The sequence below is a fragment of the Aquarana catesbeiana genome, linkage group LG09 (genome assembly GCF_042186555.1).
Source record: "Aquarana catesbeiana isolate 2022-GZ linkage group LG09, ASM4218655v1, whole genome shotgun sequence".
Taxonomy (NCBI): Eukaryota; Metazoa; Chordata; class Amphibia; order Anura; family Ranidae; genus Aquarana; species Aquarana catesbeiana.
This window is the reverse complement of record NC_133332.1, coordinates 248,330,473-248,348,703: the sequence shown is the minus strand read 5'-3', so window position 1 is coordinate 248,348,703 and position 18,231 is coordinate 248,330,473. Positions and strand designations below refer to the sequence as shown.

The 18,231-nt window shown below is 38.9% G+C and overlaps 1 protein-coding gene across 2 annotated transcripts in view; it reads right to left on the bottom strand.

The window, feature by feature from the left end:
* The window catches only part of PRRX2 (paired related homeobox 2), a 131,001-nt gene extending 112,982 nt beyond the window's left edge, over nt 1-18,019 (bottom strand). Inside the window, exon 1 of one of the 2 annotated variants that reach the window (XM_073600139.1) lies at nt 17,006-18,019. In XM_073600139.1, coding sequence (XP_073456240.1) covers nt 17,006-17,240 — 235 coding nt within the window. In that variant the 5' untranslated portion in view covers nt 17,241-18,019. The remainder of the gene's footprint in view (nt 1-17,005) is intronic. The other variant, XM_073600140.1, reaches the window with a different exon arrangement.
* Nucleotides 18,020-18,231: the final 212 nt, after the last annotated feature.

The following is an 18,231-nucleotide window of genomic DNA, read 5'->3' as shown; positions in this document are numbered from 1 at the left end:
AAACTACAGGAGGGGGCGGAGACAAGACCAGTCACCCTGCACAAGAAGAGCAAAGCAGCAGTGGGCAGTCTTCATTACAGGAAGCTCCTACACAGATCTGCAAGAAATACACAAAGCACACCAAGATTCAAGGAAGAATACACAGGATGAATGTATTTTGAGAACATTTGCTTATTAGTAGTGCTATACGGCTAAAGCCTTACAATTGTAAGCACAGGTTGACCAGAAGACAATAGGTGCTTACGGAAAGAAAACTTTAGAAACACCTTCAATTTGTCATCTTCACAATAGCAACCTCTGAATTCCTGCTCGCCCCCTTTCAAGGAACGCGTACTCATCACTTTCTAGGAATCCCCCCTGACCCCCACACCTCGGGACTACATGCCCCATGGTTCCAAGCACCACCATGCATGAGTCCATCTGTAGTCCTCCCTGGCAGCCTGTGCATGTCAGAGCAAGCAGCATCATAATGTCTGAGGCTCCATTGGACACTGTGTGGCAGTAGAGCCAACCAACAGCCATGAACCTGGAGCAACTAACTTTGGACTTGATCAACTGAGTGGAAGGAGCAGCATGCATGGTAAATATTGAGGTCAACTGCATTCATTGATACTAAAATGTTAGTGTCAGAAAACACATTCAACTTAAACTATTGTATACTATAGTAATTACTGTAGCCAGTGCTATAATAAAATATCCAAGGGGGCTTTTCCAGCTAAGCACACCCTACTGCCTGTATGCCTGAGCTAAGGGCAGATAGATTCCAGGAAGTAAATGCTGTATGAATAATCTGCCCTTACTCAAGATGGCTGCAGCTAGAAATGATCAGGGGTATTTTTTTCAAAGTGATTTATCTATAAAATAAAGCATGGAGACATGGATGGGAAGTGGAGGGGGGGGGTTGCTTTGAATATTAAAAAAAATAATTAAATTGTGTTTTCGGTTTGTGGTGGTCAGATACAGTTTAGTTCTGCTTTAAGTTCCCTTTGAAGTACTTTAATCGGGTTGATTTTAGCATCTCCATAGATTTCAATGTCTGAAAGGGAAATAAATGGGGCTGCACTCAGCTAAACTTATATCTTGATATAATCTGTATCAATTAATATATGAAATTAATAAACACGTTTCCACCTTTACAGTACATTTGATATTAAAGTGTTACTAAACCCAGGACCCTGCATTCACAATATCTGGTCTCCCACAGTACACAGAACATGGAAATGCAATTGTTTTAGTAAATATAAACTGCTAAATACCTTTTCTCATCAGCAGTATATAGTCTTGAGGCTCCTATCAGTGTCTGGGTAAAGCTTGTAGGAGGAGTTTTCATTCTCTTCTGACTTCCCTATGAGGCTGCATGACTCCTGACTTTTTGTCTGGACAGTGCTGATTGGCCCTGCGCCAATCACATTGCACCCTCCCAAAAAAAAAAACTCTCCAGCAATACATACCAAACTGAGCATGTGCAGAGTGCTTCCAAGGCCCTGTACTATCAGCAGATAAGATTGGGGACAGTGGAAGAAGGAGAGGGTCAGAGAAGACAGGATCAAACAGCCTTTTTACACAATTTAGAGGATTAACCCCAAGAAAAAAAAAACTCTCTAGCAATACACACCAAACTGAGCATGTGCAGCCTGACTCCAGTAACTCTGTGTTATCCGGACCTGTTTTGGAGACAATGCAAGAAGAGGAGGATCTGGGCATACAGGATCAAACAGCCTTTTTACACAATGTGGAGGATTAACCCCTTAGGTCCCACAGTGAGTATAACAAGCCTTTACTGCATATATACACTGATTTTTCTGTTGTGGGTTTAGTAACACTTTAAAGTGGTATTAAACCCAAAAGCAAACATTTATTATATTGCAGATTGCCAATTCTTAGATGTGATGGCTGTGTTAGTATTTGTTTTTTAGGCCTTCTTTCTTTTAGACCCCTTTTACACTGGGGCTGTGGCTGCGTTGGCAGTAAAGCGCTGCTCGTTTTCGCGGCGCTTTACCGCTGTTTAAGTAGCCTTTTTTTGGCTGCCAGTAGGGAGCTTTTAACCCCAAGAAGGGGTTAAAAACTCCCAAGTTGCGGCACTTCTGAAGCGCTGTCCATTCATTCCAATGGGCAGGGCATTTTGGTAGCGCTAAATACAGCGCTCCCAACTCACCTCAAAGATGATGCTTGCAGGACTTTTCGGTATGTCCCACAAGCGCAACGCTCCAGTGTCAAAAGTCACACTTGAATGAATGGTAGGTGGTTTTTAGGCACTTAGCAGAAGCTATTTTCAGTGCTAAAGTGCCTGAAAACTGCCCCAGTGTGAAAAGGGTCTTATTTTCACCTGGGGATCTGGCCAGTAAGGCTCTATTCACATTAATGCGTCTCCAAAGTCGCATGATTTCCAGTGCCACTTTTGGACGTGACTTTGGCCCAACTTTACATTCTCTGAACCAAAGTTGCATCAAAAGTCGCACCAAAGTAGTGCAGGCATCTATTCAAAGTCACTGGGAATGGGTTGGGTCTTGTCATGTGATGTCCAAAGTCACATGACAAGTGTGAATAGAGCATAAAACCTCGTACACACGATCGGATTTTCGGCAGGGAATTGTGTGATGACAGATGCCTAAAATCCGACCGTTAGTACGCTCTATCAGACAATTGTTGTCCAACTTTCCGCCAACAAATGTTGGATGGCAGGCTAGTAACTTTTTGGTGGACAACGGTCTGTTGTCAGATTTTCATATCGTCTGTACACAAGTCCGTCAAACAAAAGTCCAAAGTACAAACACGCATGCTCGGAATCGATGCTCACCAAACACGACATTAGCAGAAGGTGCCCTAAGGGTGGCGCTCAAGGGCTGAAATTCCACGTAGTATGTCACTACGTTCGTGTTTGTTGGCCAACAATTGTGTGCCGTTTGTATGCAACACAAGTTCCTGGCACACGCCCTTCAGACAAAAGTCTGACGCTCTGTTAGGAAACAATCCGATCGTGTGTACGAGGCTGTAAGCTGTCGTTTTTTCAAAACAACAAGCTATCCTGCAGATGTAGCAGGATAGTTACAGAGTTTTGGCAAACTGTTTACTCTTGACAGGTACATACAATGATCATCTTTTGTTTATTTATGTAAAACCGATCCCAAAAGGAAAAAAAAAATACTGCTGGAACCGCGTATAGAGTATTAGCTGGAGTTTGACTTCAATTTGTTAGTGCATCTAAATCTGCCAGTCCATCTAGCAGGCCCCATCCCCCAAACTGACAATGCTGCTGTCTGCTGTATTCAATGTGAACCGGAATTTGCTTTTTTTTTTATTTGATCTTTGAAATAAATATTTTTGAGTAAAGATTGTAAACTCCTTTAGTGATGCATCCTCAGTGCCTCTCCTAGACTAATCTTTTTAGGAATCAGCCCTGCCCAGATTACCTCTGTGGACTACAGTTCACCTCCTCACTAGGTTATGGAGCAGAGAAGGGGGAGGTGTTCTATACGCCTGTCCCAGGGAGACAACGCTGCTCCTCCATAGATACAGTGATTGAGCGTTGTCAACCTAAGACAGAAAGTATATTACTGGTAGGATCACCAGGTGAAAACATGGGGGGAATAAGGCTGAAAAAAGAAAGTAATATAATACATCTAAGGACTGGTAGGACGCAGCTGTGTAATTCTCAGGACTGTATGGAGAGAAATCTTCGGCAGGTAAAATGGCTCTCATATACTGTATGTATTTCACCTCTGGTTTGTCTGGAGTTAAAGTGCTACTAAACCCAGGACCCTGCATTCACAATATCTGGTCTCCCACAGTACACAGAACATGGAAATGCAATTATTTTAGTAAATACCTTTTCTCATCAGCAGTTTATAGCAGTCTTAAGACTTCTATCAGTGTCTGGTTAAAGCTTGTAGGAGGAGTTTTCATACTGCACTGGCTGACCTATCAGGATGCAGGACCCCTGACGCTCTGTCTGGACAGTGCTGATTGGCCCTGTGCTGATCACATGCGTTCTCCCAAGGAAAAAAAAAACTAGCAACACACACCAAATTGAGCATGTGCAGCCTTACTCCAGTAACTCTGTCTTATCCGGACCTGTTTTGAAGACAATGCAAGAAGAGGAGGATCTGTGCATACAGGATCAAACAGCCTTTTTACACAAGGCACAGGATTAACCCCTTAGGTTCCACTGTGAGTATAACAAGCATGCTTTACTGCATATACACACTGATTTTACTGTTGTAGGTTTAGTAACACTTTAAAGTGTTAAAAATCATTCCTGTGCAGGAAATAATATAAAAAAAAACATTTGGAGAATTTTTTTTTTTACTTACCTTTTCTTGCCTGTTGCTATGTGGTCCCTTGAAATCTTCCCCTTTCTTACCTCGGCTCCTTACGTCACTTCCCTCGGCGCTTCCGCTCGCTACTGCTCCTGGGAGATGTGTGTCATCATTTCCCAGGAGTCAGTGGGCTGCGCTGAGGGCTAGGTTGCCATAACAACGGGGCGGGCACTTCCGACGCCGACGCCCGTAGATATGGCAACCTGTATACTTTATAGCGCCGCTACGGCGCATTACTGCGCATGCACAAGAACAGGGCGGTGCATGCTGGTCGCTCAGCTGCACCGTATCGCGGAAATAAATGCTTGTGGGCTTTACATGCCCACAAGCAATATGACAACGGCCAGCAAGCAGTTATATATGTTTTTTTTTCTTTCTATTAAATGTGACATCGGGGGACGAATTGCTCAAAAAACGTGAGTGTTAAATGGCAATGTTATTAACTTATGAAATGTTTACAAAAAAATATATATATACATACCGTATATATTAAATGTCGTTGGAACTCCGCTTTAAGCTTTAAATTGTCATCTTAATATTGTAGGTAAAGGGCCCAAAATTGCAGGCTTGGATTGGCAATATGGCCGTTTCTTTTTGCTAGGAGATCTGGGCTGATCTCCTGTAGGCTGCTTAATCACATGAAAATACATCAGAGGCCCCTGCAGTGTATGGTCTATGTATGGCTGATAATATTACATATTCAGAGCGTGACACCACTAATCCAAATCTGCAGCTTTGCATCATCCCGCACCACCTCCACACTTCCCAATGTGAATGTGCTCTTCTCCTGCTACAGACTACCTATTCACCTCCCCTTTTAGCTCCCAGCGCATGAAGCAGGGTGGCAAAGCACCTTAATAGGAGCTTCCTGAACGTGAACTCAGGCAGGATTGCCAGGTATCATTTTAATAAACCTGCAGTGGTAAAATTAATAAAAACAACTTTTGGAATTATTACCATAATAAAGCCTATGGGAGATATCATTGATTGGGTTTAAAGTAGAATTCCAGGTTTATTCTGACTTTTTTGATTGTTGGTTTTGGCCAAGCTGGCCCAAATTAATACTTCCATGCCAGAGCAGTCTGGCCGCAGTTGGCTGAGATGGAGAGGCGGTTGGATGACCTCACAATCTTTACCTTGGCCTATCAGAGGAAACCTTATATAGACTGATACAAGTACAAGGCTTCAAGGCTTCCCCTGACTGGTGCCGATGCGCTAAGACTGACTCAATCAATACCGGGTGGCAGAGAGAAAGGCAGAGCACAGTGCTGCTTACTGTATAAAGCTAATCCTACCACAGTCTATTACAGCAGCCCCAGCGCCCAAAATGTTCTGGCATGGAAGGAATTCAAGAAACATTTTCTAGAACGCACGTAGTTCTAATGAATGGGTTTTTCTTTCAGGAAGTTCTATTTATCCCAAAATCGGTTGTTACAAGTAAATGACATTTTGAAGTACTTTTGAACTGCATTTGTTAAGTCTAAATTATTGAATACACTGACGAGATTATACAGACTTTTGTATGAAAACCTACCAGTGTATTGATAGCTTTATACAGTACCATGGCAGTCCATTTGTGATCCAGGATTAGGGATCAGGTTAGTCGGAACGAACACAAAAATTTTGTGCACAGGTCCATTTTTACTGACCGGATCGGATATGGGCGGATATAGGCAGAACCACGTCCATTGACATTCAGCTACCCATAGTGATTACAGGGTAAATAGGAAGAGGTCAACAGGCCCATCGTGGTCCGATAAACTAATGCTCGGCAATTTTGTTGCTTTGCCCAAGTGGGTCCATGCAAAAGCAGAGAGTTGACAAACACACTGGTGCAAAGCAATAAAACCAGGAAAAGCTAAACATCAGTATCACCCCGAAGTAAAGAAGTGGCAGTTTATAACCACAAAATGTGTTTTTTGGTAAAAAATAAAGTAATTTGATGTTCATTAAACCTGGTGACTCTGAGCCCTCATTAGAATCATGACAATGGGCACCTCTGCTGTTCAAACCACTGATGGATCTTTTGACCTCTTTCTATGTACGTAGTTTAACATTCACCTGAGAACCCTGCAGAGGATCCAGGATTGGGACTCCCTTGGCATCGAGAGTGACGTAGTTAATCCTGCATGGAGACAGGATTTTTTTTCACCCGCGTCTACAGAAGGTTGCGTGTTTTTACACCACAGGGTTACTTACCGCAACCTCAACAGATGTAAATTATGTATTTATTTTCCTATCCTACCGATTAACCTTTTTCGACTGAATAATCACATTAGAAGTACACTAGAAGCGCTCTCCCACCTCCCCCCTCTTTTTTTTCCAGTGGACACCCCAAGCCTTCACATGGGTCTATAACAGGGTTTCTCAACCAGGGATCCATGGAACCCCCCAAAGCGGGTTCCTGGAATTTCTGCCTCTCAGATAAGTTCCCACTGACATCACTAATACTTTTAGCTATCTGTATTCTTCCCAATGACCAAACGTGTAAGGCGCATTCGTCCCACTGACCATCACACTAACATATCGTGTACGTTGTAGATTAGTAGTAGTAATTTTTAGCAGGGGTTGAGATCGGAAAGATATTTCAAGGGTTCCTCTGTGTTGAAAAGGTTGAGAAAGGCTGCTCTATAATCTGCCATTGCAGCCAAACGCTTCAATCCTCAGTGGACCACCACACCCTAAACCCCATGGGGATCACATGGGTCCCTTTCTCCCCCATCACAAGATAGTTGAAATATTGGAACGGACACCAAAGTCACATATGTGACATCTGTTTCCGCTCTGATCCGACTCAGTGGGGGCTCAGTCTAGGATCCCCTGCTGAGACGGAATGGAGGGTGCTCATGTGAAAGGGGTCTTACGCTGCGTAGTATTTGCACTTTACTTTCAGTGTATATGTGTTAGACTGCTTCAAGTGGACAGATCTGCTTTAAGTGACTGAACAAAATATCATATTATCAAGTTACTGATTTCCTCCCAGTGGTTAATCAGCAGGGATGGTGAATGGAATGGCTGATGTACTACAAACATGTACATGAAACAGAATTGGGAACATATGGCACAGCAAGCAAGTATAAATGGGAAAGTTAAAACAAAAATTACTGTCCGCTTAATATAACAATAATAACTCAAAAAGTGCAATGAGTCGTTTAATGTAGAGACCGCTAAGCCCTTTATTGGGCAGAATTCTTCATGCGGCCGAGCCTATATTCATAACTATTAAAGTGAAAGAGGATTTCCGCTTAAAAATATTATGTTATTACTAGCCTCAAGGAGGCAAATGTTGCAACTAAGCCTTCCAGTCTAATTAAGAAAATACTGAGCAAGAGTAATAAAAGAGTGCATGGATTCCCCCGCTCATTGGATGAACTCTGAAAGACGCCAATGTTAACAGGCTGCATGATGAAAACACCATGTTATGGTGGGAAGGTGGACTTCACATTCGCTAGTACTGCTGATGACAACCAGGCCAAGCAGGGGGGGGGTTGGCTATATTCTTAAGACACATCCACACTACTGATAAAAAAAAAATGAAGTAAAAAAATATATTTATGATAAAAAAAAAATAGAATCAAAGTGTGTATGACCACCATGACAGCTAGGTCAAGCTGGCTATATTCAGGACTTCTTAGGACTCATCCACACCACAGTCCTTATGTCAATGCGTGTAAAACACATGTGCGTTAATGTGTTGATGTTGCATTTTTTAATGCCTTCATGTTTTGCATTGATTTTTTTCGGCACTCTACCATAGAATTTGATGAATTTCCAGCACAGACCAGGGCAGAGATTGGTGTGAACAGGCACCATTGAAAACAAAGCTATTTGCCTTGTCCTTGCGTAGGAACTGTGATGAGCAATGAAGCCCAAAGTCAGTGAACAGGTCCTTTACATTTCAGCAGAGACATGCTTTTAAGTTTATGAAAACTCGAACAATACATTTTTATCTTATTTGCTCCCCCTTTTTCCCTTCAATATAACACTGAAAGGGCTTTTTTATATCGATTTGAAAAGTGCAATAAAAGTAGCTGTCCATCCAGCCAGAGATCTTGTGAGCTGATAATTTCCTCTAATTTCTGCGGCTGTGCTGTTAGCAGTGTCCTTGTTATCTCTGTAAACTACAAACTGCCTCCACTTATATATAGGAGATGAGAGGAAAGTGTTATGTAGTGCTGTCACCCTGTCCTAGGATGACAACGCTGTTCAGCATGCTTGTCACCCTAATGCCCCGTACACACGATCGGACTTTCCGCCAACAAAACTGTGGATTTTTGTTCGAAGGTTGTTGGCTCCAACTTGTCTTGCAGACACACGGTCACACAAATGTTGGCCGACAATTACGAACAATTACGAACGTGGGAATGCGGTGACGTACAAGACATACGACAAGCCGAGAAAAAGGAAGTTCAATAGCCAGTGCGGCTCCTTCTGCTTGATTCCGAGCATGAGTGAACTGCGTCGGACTTGTGTACACACGACCGGACTTTCCAACAACAAAGTTTTGTTGGCGGAAAATTTGAGAACCTGCTAGCCAACATTTGTTGGCGGAAAGTCCGACAGCAAATGTTCGATGGAGCATACACACAGTTGGACTTTCCGACAACAAGCTCACATCCAACATTTTCCGTCGGAAAATCCGATCGGGTGTTCGCGGCATAAGACAGGAAGTATGTTGATGGCAGCATTACCAACCCAATAAATGCAGCCCCCCCACACCTAAGGACTGGTAAGCTGCAACACTACACATTTTTGCTCTTGAGTTTAGATTTTTGCTGTTACACTTTGCACCCTGTTTGGTTTTCCTTATTACAATATAATGTGTTTGTATCTGTGTGCTGACCATTTTGTTCCTCTTATTAGCCTTGTATGGCTCACTGGGATTCATTCATTAAAATTGTGCCAGGGACAACATTGTGGTGTTGTCCATTGCAACCAATCAGATGGTCCTTTTCATTCTCAAATCTATAGTGACATGAAAAATGTCAAGAGGAATCCAACTGGCTGTTGTGAGTAACTCTTTTATTTATGTCCTCTTCAGCTTATCCAGTCATACTATGGGGTTATTTACTAAAGGCAAATAGGCTGTTCACTTTGCATGGGCATTTTCACTTTGCAAGGGAATTTTCTCTTAGTTTAGTGAATGAGGTGAAGTTCTCCTGATTTCCCCTGTCCAAATCATGTTCAAGCAAAAACATTTTTTTGAAATTTTCTTGCATATGATTGGTTATTCTCTGCAAAGTGAATTTTCACTATGTTTACAAAGCAAAGGGAAAATCCTCTTGCAAAGCAAACAGTCCGCTTGCCTTTAGTAAATTCTACTCTGAATTTCATGTGTTCATTATAACACAGTCACATTTCTAAGTGAACAGCCCAAACACTTTAAGTAGATGAACCCCCAATGAATCGCAAATTTTCACTTCATCCCTTTGTAGGACAATTTGTTACACATTGTAACAAATAGAATGCATTTGATGAACCGGTTTGCCCGAAGGTGTGTATGAAGTTTTGCATAAATCCGGATATAGAAACTGCATGATACTCTTGAACAGATCTTGCATATATTGATGCATGTACAAAGAAAATCACAACAAAATATTAAATCTATTAAAACAATTCACTCTTCTCTAAAAAGGATTTTATTTATTCTATAAGCTGAACTTTACTAGATGGACTTGTGTCTTTTTTTATCCTAACTATGTAACTATGGATATTTACAGATTATAGGAAGTAAATTTTATATCAGTCATATACAACTACATTCATCCTAAAGACTCAAACACAATCTTCTTGCACCCTTCTCTCAGTGCTGAATTAAATGGACTCCTTCTACGAAGACCCAGACAGAGCGGAAAGCTACAACCGACGGCAACCTTTATGGTACAATGCAATTTTTACCTTCCTGAGCAAACTTTTATGATCATTGACGGAAAACAGTATACAGTGTTTGGTAACCTTTGGATGGGCATAACTTGCAATATTCCATTAGTAAATAGGTAAGAAACAAAATGGAATATTGTGGATCCATGAAATTCTATAAAGACTGTCCTAATAAATTGCTTCTTTTTGAATTATGGAGTTGTTTTCCAAAAAACGGAGCTTGCAAAATCGAATGCAGATGTGCAAAGAAACCAATCAGCTTCCAGGTTTTCTTGTGTCAAAGCTTAATTGAACAAGCTGAAATTAGAAGCTGATTGGCTACCACGCAGAGCTGCACCACATTTTGAACTCTCCAATTTTAGTAAATCAACCCCTTAGTGTCTTTCTAAACAGCTATGATGTTCCAAGAGAAGGTTTTGCTTCTCTTATATCCTAATGCTATAAAGTCTGAACTGGAAAGAGTCCATGACTAATGAAAAATGGGGATTTGTAAGTCCACCTTGATGAAAGACACTCCAACATCACTACAATGGGTCCTAGTAGCCCTGGGTTTGAATCCCAACATGGACAATATCTACACTGAATTTGTATGTTTGCCTCCTCACCTGGTCATCCTCAAACTTCTACACTATGAAGACCACGACAACATTCCCATCATGGCTTGCACAAAAGGAGCAGTTGAAATAAACGTTTCTTTCTTCCTGGATTTTTCATTGGAAATTCAAACAAATTTTAATTGTTTATGGCGCTGGTCTAGAAATTAGATTGTAAGCTCTTCTGGTGCAAAGGACCGATGTGAAGGGTTTAACTTTTTTCTGTAAAGAGCTGCAGAAGACGTGCCAGTGCAATGTAAAAAATGTATGCATGATAAAAAAGGAATTTGAGATATATATATATATATATATATATATATACATATTCTCCAAAGACATGCTAATTGGCTCCTGTCTAAATTGGCCCTGGTGTGTGTATATGTATGCATGTGGGATAGGAACCTTAGATTGTAAGCGTCTTGAAGCAGGGACTGATGAGAATGTACAATATATATGTAAAATGTTGTGTAAATTGTCTACACCATATAAATAATAATTTAAAAAAAAGAAAGAAAAAATAAAATAATAATAACAATAATTATATATATATATCTATATATAGATAGATATATCTATATATAGATATATAGATATATATCTATATTTTTTAAAATTTTGTTTCGCTTTGGTAGCACTAACAATAACGCGCTTTCGGGTTCAGGCGGAAACGTAAAAACAACAACATCCAACTGCTACAGTAGCCTTGCTAGGCATCAAAATTGCAATGACAGCTCAAGGCTCACATATCTTTGTACAGCCACTTTCTAACTGTTAATGACTGGTAATTGGAAAAAGAGACACACACACACTAATGGAATCCATGCAAGGAACACGACATATGTACAGCCGGCCCACATGTTTACAAACCGATATACCTGCTTGGCTTGACATGCAATCATTCAGAGTAATGTTCCTGCAGTCTTGTAACCTATAGAATTTCGGGGCAGGCTTCTCAAGATAATAAGTGACTAGATTGATTGACAGTGAAGGCAGATCTGCTGTGCTATTGGCCACAAATTTTATGATGTCAAGCCCAGAGATTGCCTCTAGCTGCTGGTCGTTTTTCAGCAAATAAAAAAAGTGTCACACGCACCATGCAGATAAACGGCCAACATCAATCTTTGAGTCTAATATTAATTCCCTAAAAATTCTTCCCCATGGTTTATTATTGCAAGACTTGGTTTACATGTATTATTATCTCTCGATAGGTAATTTCTGTCTGTATAAATACCCTAAATAATTACATATTAGATCTTACTCTTCAAACCACTTTCCTGGCTTATCATTCAGGTACAATTTGAAGCTGATTTACGAAGGAGTTGAAAATATTCACACAACAAACTGTGTGAATATTAACTTCAATTATCCAAACATGTGAAACGCAAATTCTCTATTTTATCTGCATGTGATTGAATAACTAAAGTGAATATTCAGGCCCTTTATTGCGTGTAGATTCTCAACCAGCCCAATTGCATATACCAGACTTTGATAGGTACCTCTAGGGATACGGCCAAAGGTTCCAGGGGGACTTCTCACAGACAAATTACATTTTAGGAAATAATAGAATGTGTACAGCCCAGACTGGAGAGGGATATTGGATAAGATTGCTTGAAATGGTTTACACACATTTAGGAGGTGCTGACATTAAATATACAGTATAAGTACTGGTAATAAAGGCACACTTTAGGAGACACTTATTATAAACACACACATATCATGGCTACTCTTTAAGTACATTTTTGCAGTTTCAGAGCACATAATATAACATGGTAGGGAATCACTGGCCTATGACTCATTTTCAAATTCATCGGACCTTACACTGGTCATAAAAAAATAAAAATAAAAAAATAGATAAAGTTATTGATGTTTAAAATGTACTAAAAATGCCATTTAACTATACATTTCAAGGCTTTTATTACCTTCCAATGGGCACCTATTTTAACTTACAGCTAAACTTCACTTAATTACACTTACTGCTTTTGAATATATGTGATTAGATTATTTTATGTAAAAATGATTTACTTGCCTAAAAAAAAATCTTGAAGCAACAGAAGCTTGCATTATTAGTTTTTGCAAATACAATGAAATGTTATACACATGCAAACAAGTTATTGCCTATTATATACCGTAGACACAAAATATAGAATGAGAAATGGATGACAGTCTCTTCAAAGGTAAATCACTCGGAAGTTACTTATTAATACTTTTTTTTTTTTTTTACTTTAAGGTCCAAACTGTATAAGTATTATCATAATAGAAAAACAACAATTTAACAAGTTTGCTAGGTTGACCCAAACTTACACTTGACCTATCATAATAGCAATCATTAAAAACATAAAAAAATGTAAAAAAAAATGATTATATATATATATATATATATATATATATATATATATATATATATATATATAGAGAGAGAGAGAGAGAGAGAGAGAGAGAGAGAGAGAGAGAGAGAGAGAGAGAGAGAGATTATGAATATATATATATATATATATATATATATATATATATATATATATATATATATATATATATATATATATATATATATATATATATATATGAGAGAGAGTGTATAAATAATAATAATAATAGATAGATAGATAGATAGATAGATAGATAGATAGATAGATAGATAGATAGATAGATAGATAGATAATAGAGGTAGAGAGAGAGGGATATCTATATATATTCTAATTTTTTTAACACTATGCTGTCACTTTTATTTTATTATATATAAGTGTATGTAAAGGTGCATATGGTTTATGTTGTATAAGGAGTAAGACATACAAAACCCAGGATCTATCCTGTGTCTCTGCAACTTATTTGTTAATTATACGTTGATGAGCCAGGCAATCAAAGTCTGCGCTGACCATAATTACCTTCCTCCAACATATAATGGCTCTGTACAAAAGCCTAGGACAATTTCACATACATGGTGGGGGAATTTACAACACTGAAAAATACTCCCCCATCTGCCCCCCAAGGGTCTCCAAAAACAAGAGATAGTAAAAAGAAAGATTGCATAATGTTTTGTTGTTCTGAAGAGTCATAAAATATTGACAGCAGAATAAAAAAAAATGATGTTTTACTAAAAGAGTCATTTTTATGGCCAACTGGGAACTTATTTTATGTTCAAATATCCAATCAGATGCAGGGAATTTTTCTTTATTTTTTTTATTTCCTATATGTGGAATAGGTGTTTAAAACATCATCAGGTCTGTTGGATAAATTTAAAAAAAAATCCTACATGGCTTATTTCAAGGCTGTCTATCTTGTATGTTGTAAATACCCTGCTGAGGAACTAAAAAAAGAAAAATGAAGTAAATGTAGAAAAAATATAGTAAATACCGTTATTATGTAATAATCTGTTTATCTATATCTATGTTTTTACCAGGTATCTATCTATCTATCTATCTATCTATCTATCTATCTATCTATCTATCTATCTATCTATCTATTATCTTTCTAGCTATCTATGACGTTATTAATCTATCTTCTATACATATATGTATGAAAAGACATATACATACAGAATTTATTTTTTAATCATGTGCAAATACCATTTTTATATTTTCCTCAGGAGAAACCTTATAGATGAAAAAAATGTTTTTTTTTAATGATTAAAAAAATGTAAGGATGTTAAAAAAAACAGGATGCTTCCTGTTAAGAATGCCACTAAATTGAAAACTTCATCCTGCATAATGAAAAGAAAATACAAAAATAGGCTATTGAAAGAAAAACCTTCAGAATTCATTTTTTTCAATCACGTGCACAAAAATAATTGGATTATTGGATATGCAACACAATAAGCCAATTCACCCTATCGGGCTTATGTAAAATAATACCACTCTTTAAAGTAAGCATTGAGGAATTACTGTTTCATTTCAATGTCAAACTCTCTGATTTATTAAAATATATGAAGTCTAAACCCATTGGAATCTTTTGATTTCTGGGTACCACTACTAGGTAATAACCACCACCTCAGTTCCTGCCTGGATTCAGACTTCTGGAACAATGTTACTTTATAGAACAAACTTTTACCCAGTTTAGAGGTTGATGTCAAGATTCCCTGTGCAGTTATTTAAGTTTTACCAAATTGTGATTATTTCAGAGTCCTTGGACAAAAAAAAAATGAATTACAAATTTATTGAGTTTTAGGTTTGTCTTTTAGTTGCACAATTGTCAACCTACCCTAGAAAGTTTATACCTCAATTTTCATTTTTTTTTTTTTTTTATTGATGATGAAACTAGACGACTGACAGCTGTCTCCATTTTGGAAAAGGAAAATTGTTTACAGTTTTCATTAACCTCTTTTATGCCGCAGAGGCCTGAGGCATACCAACTAGATCTTTTTCATGAGTGAGCAAAAACAATTTATATATAGATAGATACACACTGTATATAACACACACACGCACACACACACGCACACACACACACATATATATCTATAGATATAGATATATATCTATATCTATAGATATATACGGTATCTATATCTACAGATATATATATAGATATCTATAGATCTATAGATAGATCTATATATATATATATCTATATCTATAGATATATAGATATCAATATATTATATATATCTATATATCTATAGATATATCTATAGATATATATATATATATATATATATAGAGAGAGAGAGAGAGAGAGATAGAGAGAGAAATCTTGAAAAAAAAATAAAAAAGTTTCAACAATGTATGCAGAAGTGTATGCAACAACTATTTATTTACAATTATTAAAACAATTAATTTTTATTAAAACAATTAATTTAATTTTTTTGAGCTGACTAGCTGGAAAAATTTATTATTGTTATGGGGAAATTTTGCATTGCTTAGATATGTATCACTGTCCACTTAAACATATTTTGTGTTGCTTGCATTTCTGCTCAGGGTAGAAATCTTATCTATGTATTTTTACCATCAAACGCCTGCGCAAGTGAAAGTTCGAACATTAAAGTGATATACATTTTCCAGCATGCTGGAAATATAACCATCAATGGCTTTGATTTTTGGAGCGTTGTATTAGTAATCATCCTATGCATCTGTAAAGATTGTTTCATGTGGCACTTAAAAAGATCAGACAAGAGTCAGCATTCTAGAAGTGACTTCATTTGTAAGCATCATAAATTATATTTTGCATGGCCTATAAAACAGAGCCCTAAGAAGGGTGCAGTGGCAGTGTGTTTAAACTAGGGGATCATCTAGAGGAGATTTACTGCCTAGGTATATCAGATTCTGTATCCAGCAAGCCTTGGAACCTTTAGCTTAACTGCTGGCGCATTAAGGAGCTGATTTATTAAAGGATTCATTTTAACGCTGGGACGGCGAATCTGCGGTCATTTCAAACGTCCAGGGTGAATCCTAAAAGAAATCCTCTGTAGATTGTAATTTTGTCATAAATGTTACATTTAGACAATTCATATATAAAAAATTTATATTAAAAAAATTGGGCACCCCTCAAACGTTTAATATGTCCAGATATATATCAGAGATAAAATGTGTGTGTTCATACCATTACCTGATTGGGTAGTGTATAAGCGGTCTGTAATGGTAAATGCAGACGTTGTCCAGTATGTTGGGCATTTTGTATAAACCACTTTTATAATATAGTCAAAAAATAGCGTTCGTTATAAATCAGAATGGAAATACTTAGCTAGGTAATCATTTGGAGAACAAGCATCTATTGGATCTATGCCAATGCCAGCAATGCCCAATTTCTGCCCCCTAATGAATAGAGTTAAGTTGGTTTATGTCAATGACAAAGCACCCCAATTTCTGCCCCCTAATGAACAGCGTTCAGTTGGTATCTGTCAACGACAAAGCACCCCAATTTCTGCCCCTTAATGAACAACGTTCAGTTGGTATCTGTCAATGACAAAGCACCCAACCTTTACTAAACACATGTGGTTACTTGTGTAGGCATTGTGCAATGTGAAAAGCTCGCAATCGTATTGTCTCCGGCATGCAAGTAAACCGTTATTCAGTCTACATCAGCCTCTGGAGCCTTGCCAAGTTTACTTATCTCTACTGTGATGAGACACAAAATATTTCTTAATTTGAACAATTATCCGGACATCAGACTCACACACCCCCTTACCAGAACTGACCCCTCCCCATCTCTGAGAAGCATCTCTTGGGTGCAGCCCAGATGGTCCCAAAAAGCCGGTTACAGTATGGGGGGGGGGGGAGAACCTACCTTCCTGTACCGTCACTTCGCTGTCACTGCTGCCCCCTGTCATCGGGTCCTTGTCCTCTTCCTCGTTCGGTGGCCGCAGATCTCGGGAGCCCTGCATCCCTGCGGCCGCTGCTTCCTCCAGGTCCAAGAGGTGGCTGACACTGAAGTTCTTCCTGCTGTGGGGAAGTTCTGGGGTTTCCAAAATCCGCATCGTGTTAGGGGGTCCTGACTTGTCCAGGCCAAGATCCCTATCCATACCCCTTGCCCTGGTCACTTTGCTGCTTCTTTCTCCCCCCAGCCCCCCTCCCCCCTTTCCTCAGATCAGACTTTTAGAAAACTTGACTTCCCTTGTTCTGCAAACTTTCCGGAAAAAAAAAACCTTCCCTTCTCCTCTTTGAACTTTTCCAGTAACTTTTTCCCTGCTGCTTCTCCTTCTGCTCCTCTCTCCAACCGCCTTGAATCTCTTCTCTCCCTCAACTGACTTGACTTCCCCCTCTGTCTGCTTTTCTTTTAGTGTGTGCTATCTGCTTTTCTCCTCTTCCTCTTCTCCTCTTCACTCTCCCTGTCTTCTCTCCCCCTCTAGGGCAGGGACCAACTCTCACTCACATGCACTTTCAGCCAAGTGACCAAAAAACGCCTTTTCTGACGTCTAGAAGAAAACACAACCTTTTTTTTTTTTCTCCCTCTCTCTCTCTCTCTCTTCCCTTTTTCTTTTCTCTCTGGTTCTTGGATAAATCTTTCCACACGCCCCCTCCTTCTCTCAACGGTGACCCTTGACCCCCCTTCCCTTTTTTTTTTTTTTTTCTCCCTAGTAGAGAAAGGAAAGGAAAATGAGATGGTCAGAGTGTTTTTCTTTCAGCTCTTCAAGATGTGTCCTAGTGGTTCAAAACGTGAGGTTAAGTGCTTCTATCAACAAGTGTCCCTAGGAAGCGGGGCTTTCCCAGCTCTAAGGGGTTACTTTGGGGAACCTGGGGGTGGATCTGAAAAATTCCTGGGCTCCGATGGATGACCCTATAATAAGATCACAACACCCAAAGGACTTTTCAAACAAGGGTTAAATATATATTATATATATTATGTGCACTCGCGGGGCATCAATCTTTGGCGTGTTCAAATTCAGAGACTTTTTGTTATCTGATTATTGAATATTTCAAATGTCGTATGGAACCGTCAAACCCTTTTCGGAACGCTGTGCAGTGCATTTCATAGTTTCTGGACAATTATAGGTAGGGGCTTTTAGGTGTTGT